The 18,636-nt window shown below is 37.2% G+C and overlaps 1 protein-coding gene across 9 annotated transcripts in view; it reads left to right on the top strand.

The window, feature by feature from the left end:
* Positions 1–18,636, top strand: part of RNF111 (ring finger protein 111) — a 98,404-nt gene that overhangs the window by 72,696 nt on the left and 7,072 nt on the right. For 3 of the 9 annotated variants that reach the window (XM_047766237.1, XM_047766233.1, XM_047766234.1), the window contains exons 6-11: positions 11–330; positions 4,654–4,912; positions 9,776–10,124; positions 12,008–12,133; positions 13,167–13,293; positions 17,897–17,989. In XM_047766237.1, the coding sequence (XP_047622193.1) occupies positions 11–330; positions 4,654–4,912; positions 9,776–10,124; positions 12,008–12,133; positions 13,167–13,293; positions 17,897–17,989 (1,274 nt within the window). Of the gene's footprint in view, positions 1–10; positions 331–4,653; positions 4,913–9,775; positions 10,125–11,980; positions 12,134–13,166; positions 13,294–17,896; positions 17,990–18,636 lie in introns of all 9 variants that reach the window. The other 6 variants (XM_047766232.1, XM_047766229.1, XM_047766230.1 and 3 more) reach the window with 3 other exon arrangements.

Here is an 18,636-nt window from a genome sequence, read left to right as displayed (position 1 = left end):
TCATTTCAAGATGACTCAAGGAGAACTGCATCTAGTGCTGTAACGGAAACTGGCCCTCCTGCAATGCCAAGGTTACCTTCTTGCTGTCCCCAGCACTCACCATGTGGAGGGTCATCGCAGAATCACCATGCATTAGGACATCCACACACAAGTTGCTTTCAGCAGCATGGCCACCATTTTCAGCATCATCACCACCATCATCATACTACCCACCCAGCTGTCCCAGTTTCTCCCTCCTTTAGTGATCCCACTTGCCCTGTGGAAAGACCTCCACAAGTACAAGCACCTTGTGGAGCAAATAGTACTTCTAGTACCAGCTACCATGACCAGGTATGTGGTTCCTGAGTTTGTAATTTTTAAAAACTTTGGTTCCTTCAGGAGGAAAAAAAAAAAACTGATAAATTTTATATACTAAGTAAGTCATTCTTGTTCCCCCTGCAAAAGTGGCCTAATTTAGTGATCTGTGATTTATTTATTTATTTATTTGCTTTTTAGGGCCACACCCGTGGCATATGGAGGTTAGGCTAGGGGTCTAATTGAAGCTACAGCTGCCAGCCTACGCCAGAGCCACAGCGATGCCAGATCCGAGCCACATCTGCAACCTACACAACAGCTCACGGCAATGCTGGATCCTTAACCCACTGAGTAAGGCCAGGGATTGAACCCACAACCTCATGGTTCCTAGTCGGATTTGTTTCTGCTGTGCCATGATGGGAACTCCTGTGATTTTTTTTTTTTTTTTTTTTTAAGTATTGAGGATTTCCTCATGGTGTTGAATATTGCAACTGAATGAGGGGGTCAGGAATATGGATAATTGGAAGTGAATTGTTTTTTATTCTGGCATATTTTTTGGTGATTTTAGTTAAATACAGATGAATCTAATCTTTAAGATTTTATCTCAAGCAAAGTGTTGAAACTGCATTGTCAACCCAATTCATGAGAAATTGGGAAATTCTCCTAGTTTTTCCTCTTCTACCTCCTATTCTGGAGCCTCCCTACAATCTCCACTTAGCTAGAAGTAATTACTCTTTTTAGATGCAAACCTGTAACATAGTTTCTCAGGAGCAGATGAACTTTTTTAGTTTGTGAGAGATTGAAATGTCAGCAAAACATTATAATTAAATTAGTTGATATTATTAGTGCTTGCAATGTCAAATAATATTAAATTAGGATTTGTGATCACACAGAGTAAATAAAGTGAAGTATTATGTGTTCTTTTAACTTATGCTGTGTCATCTCTGTATAATCATGATATAAATCTGGTTGGTGCATATTTTAAAAAACAAAATGTAATTTAAAAGTAAAACTATAACTGATACATCTGGTAAAAAAGAAAAATGTGCCAGAAAAAAGTCAAAAAGAAAATTAGTGCAGCTGCTTTACCCTCTGACCTTTCCTAAAGTACTTGCTTCATCTTTTAAATTTCTAATGGTTATCTCTTTTGGATGTGACAAATTAAAAATAATTAAGAAAGCAAGCAGGATGTTCTCCTAAGAAAAAAATCCTGCTGCTGGTATCAAAAGGAAATTTGAAAAGGTTTACTGAGAGTTATGATTGAAGAGACTTGTGGTGATGTATTGTTTTTTTAACAGTTCTAAGTATTAACATTTCATGATTGTCTAGACCTGTTCTACCTCTTGGGAATGAGGAAGCAACCTGATTGAGTTAATTATAAGTAGAATCTCTTTTACTGTTCTGCTTTACTTGAAATACAGATAGATGTAAACTGCGTGCCTACCTATAAGTAGAGTATTTGGAATGAACACAAAACTTGAAGAAAATTAGCAGGATCAAGCATTCAGTAATTTGATGGGTATGAAGGAAAGCAAGGAGTGGGGTTTTCGAGATATGAACAGTTTGAGATTCATGTAGATATTTGTAGAAATCTGTAATTGGCCACATGCTCATGAGATGGCCTCATATAGTCTCCATTTGACACCTATGTGGATACAGCTAGAAGTTGGGGAGAAGCAAACTGATCTGAGGATTTATAATTTTGTGGATTTCTTATGATTGTCATAGATAGGCAGAGAAAGGTAGGGGAGGATTAGCCCTGACAGCAGAGAAGTTGCAGTAGTCACTTGATTATAGCCTGATACTCCTTTGGATGTAACTTTCTCTTTTGAGAGAACAGTTTAAATAGTGTTATGCATTATTTACAGTCTATGTAAAGTATTATTTGCCATTTCTGTACTACTTTGCTTACCCTCCCTTTTCCTTCTAACATAAGAATTGAATGAACTGCTGGAATTGGGAAGAAGAGAGTCTTCTTTGTTGGTTTTTCCCCTCTCCTTTTTATTTTCTACTTTTACCTTTACTCTCAAGTCCTTCTAGGAGGTCCTTCACCCTACTTTACTCACTCTCTGGGAGTGTTCTTAATCACTAACTGGAGAATAAAATAGGAAATTTGCTCTTCTTCATAGTATTTTGATATTCCAGTCCATTTGCCAAATTTTAGCCTAAATAGGAAAATACAGAACGGACTTGAACCATAAGTAGTAATTCACAATTTTAAGATATTATCCTTGGGAGTTCCCACTGTAGTTTAGTGGGTTAAGAACCAGACTAGTATCCATAAGGATGTGGGTTTGATCCCTGACCTTGCACAATGGGTTAAGGATCTGGTGTTGCTGCAGGCTGTGGTTTAGGTTACAGATGCAGCTAGGATCTGGCGTTGCAGTCTCTGTGGTGTAGGCTGGCGGGTGCAACTCTGATTCGACCCTCAGCCTGGGAACTTACGTATGCCACAGGTGTGGCCCTAAAAAGAAAAAAAAAAATTCATAAACCCTATTAATTTGAATTGGGAGCATGTGTTTTTTCTTGCCATCTCAAAAGAGGCTAAGGCATTCGCTTGATTGTAGACACATAATGTGGAAGACAAGAGTAGCCCTTACTTTTTATCTTCTTGCATCTTCTCCTGTACCACCACAACCCTTTCCTTGTAGCATCCAGAGTTCTTTATATTTCTTTTATTCTCTGAGCTGGGAGGTCATTGAAAGCACAAAAACCATTCTGCCTTTTATAGAAAAAAAAAAAAAAAAGGAAAAGATATTTCTTTTTTAAGTGCAAAGACCACTACAGTTCTTCACAGGACCACTGGGGAACTTAGCCCTTTACCCTAGCTTTCTTCACCTCTGGCTCCTCAGCTTCTAGTATTGAACAGTTCCTGTACATGATTCTGTATATGATGTCTTTATTTTCTTTCTTTTTTTTTTTTTGTTGTTGCTGTTGTTGCTGTTGTTGTTGTTGTTGTTGCCATTTCTTGGGCCACTCCCACGGCATAGGGAGGGTCCCAGGCTAGGGGTTGAATCGGAGCTGTAGCCACTGGCCTATGCCAGAGCCACAGCAACGCGGGATCCGAGCCGTGTCTGCAACCTACACCACAGCTCATAGCAACGCCAGATCGTTAACCCACTGAGCAAGGGCAGGGACCGAACCCGCAACCTCATGGTTCCTAGTCGGATTCATTAACCATTGCGCCACGACGGGAACTCCAGATGTCTTTATTTTCTTAAATCACGTTTTAAAAATTACAGCTACACTGAATGCTAAGCAAAGTCTTGTATTTAAAATACTTAAGACTATGAAAAAACAATTTTGTTTCTGTAATCTGCTCTAGAGTAGAAGGTAAAGTGTTTTACTTAAGACTTTTCAGAGTACTCTGAGGGAAAAACTTAATTACTTTTGAGTACAGATAAAATCTTGGCTCTTTGATTTCCCAACTTGGTAAATGAGCCTTCCCTAAAATTATATTCCTAACCAACTATAATGGAAAAAATAAAAATCATATAAAAATTATATTCCTAATAAAAAGAATCATGGTTTAATTTTTTTTTTAAGTGAAAAAGGTAATGCGGCAAAGCTAGTTTATGATTTAGCTTGAATAATCTTACGCTCTTTGTTATTGTGGATAAAGTTTGCACTATTAGAGTTTCAGTTGAATGCTTTCTGTGTACAGTTACAAAATAGGACACATTTTTATCTAGAATCTTAAATGTTTTCAGTGGTATGATTATATGTTTTGGCAATTGGCTAAATTACCAATCAGTGAGCTCCTCTTGTGGTGCAGTGGGATTAGCAGTGTCTTGCCAGTGCTGGGATGGGGGTTTGATCCCTGGCCCTGCACAGTGGGTTAAAGAGCTGGCATTGCTGTAGCCGTGGCTGAGGTCACAACTGCACCTCAGATCTGATCCTTGCCCCGAGAACTCCAAATACCAAAATACCAAATACCAAATACCAATGTCCAAAAATGGAAAAAAAAACAACAAAAAGTTTACCAATCAGAATTGTAGGGTAAAGGAGAATATGGATGTATGGTTTTAAAGCTTCTTTATCTCTTAATATCTAGGTAATGGAAGAGAAGCAGATCTTAAAATACCTGTTAATTAACTTTTGTTCATCTTATAGCATGATCTCACACTTGATTTTTAAAAATTGATTATCGATTTTAAGGGTAAAAGCACTATAATTTTTATAATCCAAGATAAACATCATTTTCTTGGTGCTCAGTAGGTCTTCCCACTAAAAAGTTTACCATTTTAAATTCATAGATTCTATTTTTCTGGATTGTATTAGGAGTACTTTTATAGTATAACATGAAACAATGTTTTGACCAAACATGAGAAAGATAAAATATAGTTCCTCTTTATACAGCAGGCATTGCCAGTAGACCTGAGCAACAGTGGTATCAGAAGTCATGGAAGTGGTGGTTTTCATGGAGCATCTGCATTTGACCCCTGCTGCCCTGTTTCTTCTTCCCGAGCTGCAATCTTTGGCCATCAGGCTGCTGCTGCTGCCCCAAGTCAGCCATTATCAATAGATGGTTATGGATCAAGCATGGTTGCGCAGCCCCAGCCCCAGCCCCCTCCACAAGCCTCACTGTCATCTTGTCGACATTATATGCCACCTCCTTGTAAGTATCAATAGGCCAAGAATTCAGAGGAATATAAATGAAGCATTGTATTCTCCTCCATGAAATAGCCTTTTAATAATCCTAATTTATAAATTTTTAGTATTTCTTTGGCCTAAGAGTGGGGTATATTTTGCCTGTTTCATCCTCTCTTCACCTTATGTACACAAAACAGTTTTTTAAGGTATAAAAGGGCAGATGTTGGAGTTCCTGTTGTGGCACAGTGGAAACAAATCTAACTAGGAACCGTGAAGTTTCGGGTTTGAGCCCTGGCTTCGCTCAGCAGGTTAAGGATCCGGTGTTGCTATGAGCTGCTGTGTAGGTTGCAGACACAGCTCCAATCTGGCATTGCTATGGCTGTGGCGTAGACCAGCAGCTGTAGCTCCAATTAGAACCCTAGCCTGGGAACTTCCATATTGCTGCGGGTGCAACCCTAAAAAGCAAAGGGGGTGGGAGCCAGATGTTGTTTTAAAAGATCCAGGAAAATAATTAAAAGTATTGTATTTTGTCTGTTTTACTTTTTAACATGTACCTTTTATTATCTTTGAACTTGAAGTACCTTCAATAATGCCACCTTAGTTTCCTATAGAAGGAAAATTTTAAGGAATTTAGATTTATTGTTTAGTAATAGAAGGAAATTTGAAAGTTCAGTAGTTCTTTCTACACATGGGAAAGTAAACATTGACTAAGAATTCTGAAGCTTACCTGAGGCATAAGAGAAAACTCCTTGACAGAAAGCTTTGCCAATTGCAAAAAGGTTTCTGTACTCATTTGATGCAAGCAATTAAAATAGAATCAGTTCCTGTCATGGTTCAGTGGTTGGCATAATCTGACTAGTATCCATGAGGATGCAGGTTCGATCCCTGGCCTTGCTCAGTGGGTTAATTAGGATCTGGCGTTGCTGTGGCTGTGGCTTTGGCCAGCAGCTATAGCTCCAGTTTGACCCCTGGCCTGGCAACCTCCATATGCTGCAGGTCGGGCCCTAAAAAGCCAAAAAAAAAAAAAAAGAGAGACATGGCTTCTGTCTGAAAGAAGAAATTGAAAAAGAAATTGAAACTTAGGAGATACCGTAAGAATTGAGAAATACCTTTAAGCTGTGTAACATATATTTACTGCTCTGTTAAATTGTAGCTAATAATCAGATGGAATGCTTTGATAGAAAAATACACTGAAAATTCATATAGGAGTAAACCAGAAAGTTGACAAGGAAATTTGCTTTTCTTCTGATTATATTCAAGGGATACTTTTGAGTTAGATATCTTAGATTTCTTCAAGTTTGGGTCTTGAAGACACACCTGGAGTCAACTTAGAATTTGTACAGTGAAACCTGGTGATACATCATTTATCTTTTCAGTAATGCAGCTTATAATTTAAAGTGTAAGGTAGAAAAGAGGTTTTGAAATAGTTTCTACAAAGTATTGACTAGTGGGCAAATTTCTGTGTATGAACACTGGTGTGATTAGGCTATTCTCTAATATTTGTTGATAATGCATCTTTGATTTTTTTTTTTTTTTTGGCATGCCCATGACATGTGGAAATTCCCAGGCCAGGGAATGAATCCATGCCACAGCAGTAACACTGGATCCTTAACCCACTGAGCCACTAGGGACCTCCCATCTTTAATTGATCTTTTACTGGAGACTCAAAATGTGTGATTTTCTCCCCCTCTCTTTTAAAAATAATATACTGAAGCAGTTTATAAGTGTATCCATTCCTTTTTTCAATGTCTTAATACAAAAACAAATGTTTTAGACTTAAACTTGTTACACTTTTTTTTTAGGGCCACACCTGTGGCATATGGAAGTTCCTAGGCTAGGTGTCGAATCAGAGCTGTTGCAGCTGCTGACCTATACTACAGACACAGCAATGCCAGATCCAAGCCATTTCTGTGACCTGTACTGAAGCTCACAGCAATGCTAAATCCTCAACCCACTGAGCAGGGCCAGGGATTGAACCTGAGTCCTCATGGTTACTAATTAGGTTCATTACTGCTGAGCCACAGTAGGAACTCCTAAACTAGTTTTACTTTTATCACAAAAGTAATTTGTATATATCTAAAGAGTTCAGACTTCAGAATGATATAAAAGGAGACCTTAAAAGGGCTTCTCCTTTCTTCCCACTAAGCCTGGTGTCTCAGAGATAGCAACTGTTTATAGCTTATTATAAATCCTTTCAGAAATTTTCTTTGTACATACGTTATTATGACATATGTCGCTCCTTTTTTTAAAAAAAATGGGATCATATCAGGCAGTTTTTGCCTCTTCCTTCTTCTTAATTTGATTTTTAGGTTTTTTAATTTAACAGTACATCTCAGTTTTTCCATATTAGCACATGAAAAATCTTGTTTTTAATACTCTCATAATGTTCCATTGTATATTAAATTAGTGCTCTGTTGATGGGCATTTAAATCATCTTTTTTTTTTTTGTAGTTTTTTAGGTTTTCTGTAGAGTAACTTTGCTGGAGTAAGATTGCTGGGTTAAAGTGACATGCTGAACTTGTAAGAAGCAAGATCAGAATTTTTTTTTTTTTTTTTATAAACTGGCAAGAACATGTAAAATAGAGAAGAAGGGAATGGTCTCTGGGAATGCAAAATATGTCACCTTTTTACAGTGGTTGACAGTTGGTTTGTTTAGATAAACAGTGAATAATAATGATGACTGAAGTTTTCACCACACTCAGAAAATGGTAACTATGTGAAGTGATGGATGTATTAATTAACCTGATTATGATAATCATTTCACATGGTATACATGTCAAATTTATTATTGTACACTTTTAAAATATTACTGTATTTGTTAATTATACTTCAATAAAGTTGAAAAAATTGAAATATTGATGAGTTAAATAAATTGATTTATTCTGAAACGAAACTTTAGAATTTTGTGATATTTGTGAATATTATTTCTTGTGTAATGATTATGGAAGTAGAAAACCTTGAAATGAAGCTGGAAAAAATGCTCTGAATTTGAGGAGAGTTGCAGTGATAAAACTTTTTTGATGACCAAGAAGTACTGAGCTTTGTGAGTTCTTAGATGAAGTGTTGATTTGAAGATAGAACTTTTAAAATGTCAGAACTTACATTGAGCTTAGTGAAAGTTTCCTTTAAATATATGCTAACAAGCTTTCCTTTGAAAATATGGCTAAATGAGTCCATGGTTATCTAACTTTCCTCACTGCTGCATGAATCAAAGCAATTAAAAATTGAAGGCAGTCTTTTTGTAAGGAAACTGAAATATTGTTGTAGCTCCATACAGGCTACCAAGAAAGTCTTCCAAATAGAATGAAATTAGGAAAGAAAGTCAGGGAGGAGACAAACATTTTTTACACCTCAAACAGATGCACATCTTTTAGAGTAAGAGAGATTGTTCTCCTCTGAGAGATCTTTCAACATTTGCTTCGCAACATAAAGACTCAGGATGAAGAGGAGTTCCCGTTGTGGCACAGCAGAAATGAAGCCTACTATTATCCACGAGGACACTGTTTGATCCCTGGCCTCGCCGTGAGCTGTGATGTAGGCCACAGTTGTGGCTCAGATCCTGTGTTGCTGTGACTGTGGCCTAGGCCGGCAGCTATAGCTCGAATTCAACCCCTAGCCTGGGAACTTTCATATGCCACGAGTATGGCCCTAAAAAGCAAGAGAGAGAGAGAGAAAAAGACCCAGAATAAAGAAATGGGTGAAACCATCTCTACCTAAGGCTGATTTCCATGGCAGGTTCCAGGTAAATATGCCACCATTTTAAGGCAGCACAGGAAAAGTAGCATGGGCCAGGATGAGAGAAGAGTAGCAATGAAAGAATGTTTGCTGTCTTGCCCATAAGGACTCATAAGTTCCTTTCCTCTCTATTGTACTCTATAACCATAAATCATGAAGGAAAACAAGATTGATATATAAGATGATTTGGAAAAATGTTGTATTACCTTATTATGACAAAGCTTCTATGTACACAAAAAAAAATACTTAAAAATCAACCAGAAAAAGGTGAATAATAGGCTGAGACTATGAGTGGATGATTCTGGGAAGAAATGTAAGTGGTTAATAAATACAAGATTTTTCTCCAATTAACATTTTAAAAATTTAGTGATAGTATAGGAGTAATTAGACAGGAACTCTCATGTACTGTTGATGGTAATTAACTATGGTAAACTTTTGGGAAGAGTATTTTGTCAACTAGTATCTGAATTTATTCTCTCAGACTCAGACTACTTATAGAAATTTATGCTGCAGAACGTCTCTGTGAGTAGTGTGTGTGTATATGCATGTGCACATACTCATGTGTATGCTTGTATCAAAGAGAAACCAAAAGAGGAATCATTCATACACACAGCTGTTTATTGCAGCTTTGGGTTGCTTCCTTTTTTTTCCCCTAGGGTCTAATCCGAGGCATATAGAAGTTCCCAGTCTAGGGGTTGAATCGGAGCCGTGGCTGCTGGCCTACACCACAGCCACAGCAGTGCCAGATCCAAGCCGCATCTGCTGCCTAGCTCACGGCAACGCCAGATCCTTAACCCACTGAGTGAAGCCAGGGATTGAACCTGCGTTCTCATGGATACTAGAGAAGGTTCATTACGGCTGAGCCACAACAGAACTCTGGGTTGCTTCCATTTTTATCAGTAGTGATTTCGTCAATAAATTTTGGTACATTCCTATAATAGAATGTTGTGAAGCAGTAAATGAAGTAAAGCTATATATATTGACATGAGAAAATATCTTAAGATGACTCAAAGAAGAAAGCATGTTGCCAAATAGGACTAAGCAGACTCAAGCATTGATAAAATACTCATAAAAATTAAATATGTGCTAATGTGTTCATAAAATATTATGCCAAAATATTCTCAACTCCATGGTGCCTGTGCTTTTCTTACAGATGCTTCTTTGGCAAGACCACTTCATCATCAAACTTCTGCCTGCCCCCACTCTCATGGAAACCCTCCCCCTCAGACTCAGCCTCCACCTCAAGTGGATTATGTTATTCCTCATCCTGTACATGCTTTCCATTCTCAAATATCTTCTCATGCAACATCTCATCCCGTGGCACCCCCACCCCCAACTCATTTAACCAGTACAGCTGCACCTATTCCTCAGCATCTTCCGCCCACACACCAGCCGATTTCACACCATATTCCAGCCACAGCACCTCCTGCACAGAGACTGCATCCTCATGAAGTGATGCAGAGGATGGAGGTTCAAAGGAGGAGAATGATGCAGCATCCAACGTAGGTTTTATGTTTTAAAAAAGATAATCGCACATTATTCCTTTTACTTCTATTTCCATTGGTCTTTGAAACTCTAAAGTCATGTTACTGTACTTAATCCTCAGTCACTGGGAAATTAATTCTTTACTAACGAGAATCTTCCTCTTGTCTTACTGAGTTATAGGTGCTGACAAAACAAGTTTATAATATCAGGTTATTTAATGAAATCAGAGCATTTTCAGGATATGACCCAAGGTCATTTATTTTTGTAAACCAATCTCATATGTCCGTTTCTTCACTATTCCATACTGAAGATTAATGTTAAAATTGATGATACTAAGTAACAAGATAGGAAGTTATTAAAGATTCAATTAATTTATTTTGTGTTACCTACCAGAGGGAAGAAGGGTATTGGAATTTTCAACAACTAATTTGAAAAATCAGTCATTGAAAAATCAGTCTTCTTAACTAGCTTAGTTTATTTATAAATTTAAATATTAAAATATTCCCCATACATTATGAAAAGAATATAATTGAACTTTTTTTTTGGTCTTTTTAGGGCCACACTGGTGGCATATGGACGTTCCCAGGCTAGGGGTCAAATCGTAGCTATAGCCGCCAGTCTATACCAGAGCCGTAGGAATGCCAGATCCTTTAACCCACTGAGCAAGTCCAGGGATCGAACCCGCGTCCTCATGGATGCTAGTCAGGTTCGTTAACCACGAGCCCTGACAGGAACTCCTAATTGAACTTTTTAAATTTCTTTTAAAAATTCAGGATTTTCTAATTTAGGGCAGCATATTTTATTGGTCTTATTCTTCCTGCCTGTTTTTTTAAGGTGTTATAGGAAAACCACTACACTTGTTCATTTATATATTGTCTGTAGCTTCTTTCACACTGCAAAAACTAAGTTGAGTAGTTGCCACAGAGGCCATGTGGCCTATAGAGCAAATAATTTGGCCCTTACAGAGTATTTGCAGAACTCTTGATCTAATTAATGATCTGGCACTTGTGTAACTCCTTTCTTTAGTTACATAATTTAAGGTTATATCTGGAATCTCTGGATGTTGCTGCCATTCTAATATTAGACCCTTTATATAGAAAGTTGCCAGCTTAACATTCATATTTTTCTGGTATCTAGAAAATTACTTGTTCTAAATCATTTAGATTAAACTTGCAAAATCTGTAAATGTGTTCAAAACTAATAGAAAGTAAGAATGAGACGATAAAAATGAATCCCTGGAACTTTTTTCTTTTTTTTTTTTTTAATGCCATTTGCTCAGAACGTTATGACCGTTTGCATTTGTAAGTTTGACAAATTTTAGACTAGGAAAAGAAAGTATAATAATCTGGGTTGATGAATAAAGAGTGTAAATGGAACTAATATTATCAGTTTCCCAGATGTGTTGACATGTATTTGCATGTGTTTGAAAAAATGCATAAAGTTAAAAATTTTTTCTTAAAAGCTTTATGTATTAAAATGGGTGAATATTATAATAACTTCTTTGTGCCTGCAGCATTTGGAGTGTTACTTTATAAAATTTTATTTCTGTTTATAGTTTGTTATTCTATTTAAAATATCTGCCATAAAAACAAACAAAAAAATTTTTTTTTAATCTCCCATAAAGAAGATATACAAGATGATGTTAAAACTACCTTTTGCTTTGGATGGTATGTGAATTGGAGGCATTGTAATTAATGAGCAGTGAGAATTTGTGGGATTATGGTTTCTTGATTTATTAATCATTAAATTATATTACATTTTTATAATTTATTGCTACCAAAATAAGTTCATGACTAATGTGTAGATGTTATAATATTAATACTAGATTGTTTTTTCTACATTAAGAAATAACCAATTATTCAATTATTTCCAGTGGTCTTTTTGTGTTCTGTGTTTCCAGGCGGGCACATGAGCGCCCCCCACCCCATCCACATAGGATGCACCCAAACTATGGTCATGGGCATCATATTCATGTGCCTCAGACTATGTCCTCACATCCTCGACAGGCTCCAGAGAGATCTGCCTGGTCAGTATCTTGTGTATTTCAAAATTGTGCTTAAGCTTCTTGCTGTAAAAAACCTTTGAAAGACATAATTTGTAGTGGAATGCCATACAGAAGGGTAATACGGAGAAACTGAATTCCAGCTTAGCTGTTGTGCTATCTCTGGACAAGTCATAGAGACCTAGGGATGAAAGAGTTGCAGCTTGAGTTCTGGGGCAGGAAACCTGTGTCAGACAGGAGTAGAGCTTTTTGTTTTTTTTCAGGGATCTGCTATCAAAGTTAACTCCCTAGATGGATCCTACCTTTCACAACTTCTTTTATCCACCACCTCCACTTTTGTACTCACAAAGGTGTAGTACCACCCTTATTTCCTGCTAGTGACAAAGGAAATCCAGCCTTCATCCTCCTAGGCTGGTGTTCTTTCCTAGACTAATGGAAGCGGATTTGGATTAAAATTTTCTTTCTGGATCTCTTGTCTGTAGAAGTCATTGAGATCTTGAGCCACAGTGACTTTTGAGGCAAAATCATAAAATGAGAATAAATAAATGAAGATCTGGCATTTACCAATTTTACTCTTTCTAAAGTTTTGTTTGCCCTTGCTTTGTAAAGTATAGAAGTGTTTACTCTTCTAATTATCCTTGATACCAACAACCCAGAGGCACTATCCAACAAGCAAAAGCCCTGGGAGCAACATTCATATAAATCAAAAAGGTAAACTCTATTCTGTGTGCTTAAGTAGAATCAGACTTAGATTGGAAAGAACCTTAGGGGGCATTCACTGTATTTCCTTCCTTTGTAAGATGTGAAATTGAGTACAGTGCTTTTCATTTGTACCATGCTCCTCATGATCACAAAATTGAATTTTTGAATTTTAATTTCTGAAGTGAACTTGAAATTATTAGTTATATCCTTTGGGCTAAATTATGTTTTTTCTCAGCTAAGTTAGTTAAGAAACTTAAGATTACTTTTAGAAATGTAAACATACTCCTCCATTCCTGTGGATAATAAGGACATTGTAAGGATGTCTAAAATTTGATCTGTTCTCATCCTTTGTCAGGGAACTGGGAATTGAAGCTGGAGTGACTGCAGCTACTTATACACCTGGAGCATTGCACCCTCACTTGGCCCATTACCATGCACCCCCTCGACTACATCACTTACAATTAGGAGCTCTTCCTTTAATGGTAAATTAGGAAAATTTCAAAATTTGGGTAGAGTTTCCTTTGAAAACTATTCTTCCTTTTCTTAAATATTTTATTGGAAATAGTTTAATAGAAATTGAGAATTATTAGATGGAAATGTGCTGTGAGAATGTGTTACTTATATTAAAATATATGTTTAGGAGTTCCCATCGTGGCGAGGGGAAACGAATCTGACTGGGAATCCTGAGGTTGCAGGTTCGATCCCTGGCCTTGCTCAGTGGGTTAAGGATCTGGCGTTGCCGTGAGCTGTGGTGTAGGTTGCAGATGAGGCTCGGATCTGGCATGGCTGTGGCTGTGGTGTAGACCGGTGGCTACAGCTCCGATTAGACCCTCAGCATGGAAACCTCCATGTGCCACAGGTGTGGCCCTCAAAAAAAAAAAAAAAAAAGTGTTTGTATTTGCATTGTAAAAAAGACAATTTTTTTCATTTACACCGAGGTAATAACTTTGATACACTCTTCACTAGCATGTGTGCTTTGTGTTATAAGTAGTAGTGGGTCTGTTCTGATGCATGCATACTTTTCTGATAGCAGAAGGAGTATACTGATTGATACTCTATATACAATTTGAGCAGGTTCAGATTTTGTTGATTCCAATTTGAGTTCTGAAGAACAAGTTCAGCAAAAATGAAGTTTGCTCTTCATAATACAGAGTATGAGGTACAGAGAAGTGAGTAGTTTTGTCTTATAGGAGTAGAGGCCCTTCAGAGAAGGTTCCAGGACACTTTATTATACATGCAAATTGTAAGTAGGCTTTGGAATGAAGAATGGTGCTCTTATAGCAGCTAAAGCATGTAAAGAGCTTTCAAATAGCATAAGCACAAGGAACTCCAAGTAAGTTGGTATTTCTTGATCTCAGGAGTGAGAGTCACTCAGCAATGAAAAATCTCCCTGCCAAGAAATTCAGGAACCATTGAAGAGAGAATGTCTTGATCATATTTATGTTATTAATGTGATTTAATCAGATTATAGTTAAATAGACCCCCTCTTTGGTTGTGTGAAAAACAGATTTCAGGGCAGGAGGAAGGATACTAGTTAGAGCTAATAGTAGAAGAGATAAAAGTTAGTGAATGCCTGAGAGAGACAATGGCAACTGACATAAAAATGATGGGATACCTTTGAGTAATATTTATGAGGATTTCCCACATTTCTAGCTTTGGGTATTAAGTGTATGGTGTTGCCATTCACTAAATTGGAGAATATTAGATGAGGGTTTAGAAAAGGGACATGTAAAATCTGAGATAATTGTGTGTATCGAGGTGGAATGTCTAGTAGGAAGTTAAGTTTATGATCTGGATCTCCAAACAGTCAACTGGTAACTGAGTTAAAGATAGGTTGTGATCTGTCAATAAGTAAGTTGTATGTGTCACATAACTGTCATAATATATGAATTCATAGAAGAGGATTAGATTTCCAGGAAAAATGTGCAGACTGACAAGAGGTTGAAAAAAACCTTGGAGAGGAAATGCTATAAAATTTGGTTGTGGTGATTGTTGTACAACTATAAATGTAATAAAATTCATTGAGTAATTTTTTAAAAAAGAAAAGAAAAATATTTCTATTTTTAAATGATAATATTGTACCTTAAACAAAGGATTCCTGGAACTGACTAGAGAAGTTGAGAAATAAAGTTAGAATAATGTCAAAATAATATGTCAGTAGCATTTCATCACAAAAAAAATAGTTTGAAAAATGTTGAATGCATCTTGCGTTGGAGTGGTTATTGGTGGCTTTTGTCAGTGATGTCAGTAATGGTGCCAGATGGAGATAGGGTACCTCTTAGATTATGGTAAGAAGGTGAGGAGTCTCCTGGTGGCCTAACAGGTTAAGGATCTGGCATCGTCACTGCAGCAGATAGGGTCACTGCTCTGGTGTGGATTTGATCCCTGGAACAGAAACTTCCAAATGCTGTGGGTAGGGCCAAAAAAAAAAAAGGGGAAGATGAAAATGTACAGACAGTGAGTATAAACTACTTGCTTTATAAACTGGTCTGTGAAAGGAAAGAAAGTGGGAAATGGGGTTGGCACATGTTTAAGCACTAGAGAGAGAATTTGGATTTGGAGAAACTTGAAGGTAATTTCAGGTTTAAGACAGAACAACATTAACATCAGCGAGGACTTATTTGAAGATATAGAGGAGAGGGTTGGGTAGCAGTTAATTAAGGATGACCCAGGGTGGGGAAACAGAAAAAGAGGGAAAGAGGAAAGCAGGTGGTAGAGCTTACCCTTGAATAGGAGAAAGAGGAAGCTTATCCATAAAAGCTAGATAAAAAAATACTAGATAGGGTTACAGGATAAGTCCAGATTTAAATAATTTGGGGGGGGGGGCAGGAGTTTTTATGTTTTCATTTTCCTTGGAGATATGTAGGAAGTTAGATTATCTTCTTCTCTTTTTTTTTGTTTTGTTTTGCTTTTTAGGGCCACACCTGTGGTATATGGAAATTCCCAGGCTGGGAGGGCTGGCCTATACCACAGCCACAGCAATGCCAGAGCCTTAATCCACTGAACAAGGCCAGTGATTGAACCTGCATCTTCATGGATCCTAGTCAGGTTCGTTACTACTGATGATGGGAACTCCCCTAGATTATCTTCTTTTTATTTTTTTGTTCTTTTTTTTTTTTTTTTGCTTTTCAAGCCCACACCCACGGCATCTGGAGGTTCCCAGGCTAGGAGTCAATCGGAGCTACAGCTGCCTATGCCACAGCCAAAGCAAGACAGGATCCGAGCTACATCTGCAACCTACACCACAGCTCATGGCAACACTGGATCCTTAACCCATTGAGTGAGGCCAGGGATCAAACCTGAAACCTTATGGTTACTGGTCGAATTTGTTTCCACTACGCCACAACAGGAACTCCAAGATTATCTTCTTAAAGCTAGATAATGATGATCTTGATTGTACGGAAAGGTACAGACATGTAAATAATAGGTTATTTGGGAGTTCCCGTGGTGGCGCAGTGGTTAACAAATCCGACTAGGAACCATGAGGTTGCGGGTTCAGTCCCTGCCCTTGCTCAGTGGGTTGACGATCCAGCGTTGCCGTGAGCTGTGGTGTAGGTTGCAGACACGGCTCGGATCCCGCGTTGCTGTGGCTCTGGCGTAGGCCGGTGGCTACAGCTCCAATTCGACCCCTAGCCTGGGGACCTCCATATGCTGCATGAGCAGCCCAAGAAATAGCAAAAAAAAAAGACCAAAAATAAATAAATAAATAAATAATAGGTTATTTGGAGGATAAAAGTTATTGCTTATTTTAAATTCTTTTCCATGTGTGGATTATCTTTTAAAGCTGTAAAGCCTGCTAGAAGTATGTTGTGATTCAGTGGAAGCTGATTAAAAAATAATTTTGGAGATTTATTTATAAAGATGGAAGAATAGTGCTCAGTCTCAGAATCTTCCTTTTCTAAACACTATCTGCAACTCTTGTTATTCATGGTATTTCCGTTCTGTAAAGTTGCTGCAAACGCTAACTAAATGAATGTTAAAGCATTATTCCTAAGGTAAATACAGCCCTAGCTTATTGCAAGTCTCTGATTATAACAACCAATCAATGCATAACCTTATTTTAATGTGTTTTCTATTTAGGGACACCTTATTTGATATATATTGTTGATTCATTAACTTTGAACTCATGGCCTGCAACACCGTAACTCATGTCTGAATGAAGCTTATCTGCATATATTTTCTCCATGTGGAACATCATAGCCTTTCTGCATTTAGGAACACTAGCCAGCACTTATCCATTATGTTTGGGGACCATTTTAAACAAACAAAAATATCACCTATAAAATATAAAAATGTGGAAAACGTGGCACTAAATAGACTACAAAAAAGATACTTGTTTACAATATAAGAACTGAAACAAGTGGACTGGGTCTTGTTCTGCCTCAGCTGGAACACATGTTATCAGCTAACTCAAAATTTGCTGCGCAATGCAGATTGATGAATGACCATGACAGCACAACTGTTGATTTTGGAGTTGCAAATAAATTGTACCAAGTAGGTGAATTCACAAGAAATCCATGAATAATGAGGATTGACTAACAAAAAAATTAGGAAACTGTTAAAACTTTTACTAACGGAACAAAACCGAAAAAAGGAGCCAAGGGTACCTTTAGCTCTTAGGGAGTTAGAAAAAGGAAAATAAAATTTGTATCTTGAAGTTAAGTTTTGTTAGAAAATTTTGTGCATTTCGGTTTCTTAACACTGTTCAATAAAGCTCTCTGAAATTGATTAGAGCTTAGGAAAGTTTTACTCTTTATACATTCAGGCTGTTAAGAGCCTCAGTCTTAGGTTTGAGTATTTTCTACTTAAGAATCTTTGTGCAAAATAAGGTAGAAGAAAATTGTTATCTTGTGGAACAGCTCTTCCCTTTTTTTCCTTTTGATTATATTTTAAGAGTTATAAAAGATTATTTTTGAAGAGGAACCTAACTGTTACAGAATGCTTTTTTTTTTGAGTTATGTGTACTTATTGAAGTTGATTTTTGTGAGTAGGTGGATGGAGAAAATTGAGTGAATTATTCAGTGGTAACTGTAAAACTTGAGCCTATTCTCAATTGATTTAGCCTATTCTGTTTTTAATTAACAGGTTCCTGACATGGCAGGCTATCCTCACATTCGTTATATTTCATCAGGTTTGGATGGAACATCATTCAGAGGTCCTTTCAGGGGCAATTTTGAGGTATAATAATAAAATTAATGAAAATATTTGCTGCAGTGTCTTTAATGCAGAGGGAGAATATATATATTATTAATATATACAACCATATAGAGTTGCTGCAGTGGCTGGGATCAGAAAGCAGTAAAATGTCTTAATTTCTGATATTGCTTCTAGGGATTATTATAGAAAGATTTGTAAGTAATATTCATCCAGGTGTCAAAAATTACCCAAGTATTAGGAGTTCCCATTGTGGTGCAACAGAAACAAATCCAACAAATATCCATGAGAATGCGGATTTGATCCCTGGCCTCATTCAGTGGATCAGGGATCTGGCATTGCCGTGAGCTGTGGTGTACGTTGCAGATGAGGCTTGGATCCCGAGTTGTTATGGCTGTGGTGTAGGCCAGCAGCTGTAGCTCCAATTCGACCCCCAGCTTGGGAACTTCCGTGTGCCACTATTGTGGCCCTAAAAAAGAAAAAAAGAAAAAAAAATTACCCAAGTATTAAAAGAGTAAATGAAATTATCTAATATAGAAGACTATAGAAATTTATTAAATTAATATATACATCAGATAAAGAACCATTCCATTAAATGTGGGAGAAACACCATAATAGCTTTTTTTTTAATAAATGCAATAGACTTACTTGCTTTATTGAATCCATGTGTT

The sequence above is a fragment of the Phacochoerus africanus genome, chromosome 2, assembly GCF_016906955.1.
Source record: "Phacochoerus africanus isolate WHEZ1 chromosome 2, ROS_Pafr_v1, whole genome shotgun sequence".
Classification (NCBI taxonomy): domain Eukaryota; kingdom Metazoa; phylum Chordata; class Mammalia; order Artiodactyla; family Suidae; genus Phacochoerus; species Phacochoerus africanus.
The sequence above is the reverse complement of the archived record's forward strand: the minus strand, read 5'-3'. Positions and strand labels throughout refer to the sequence as shown.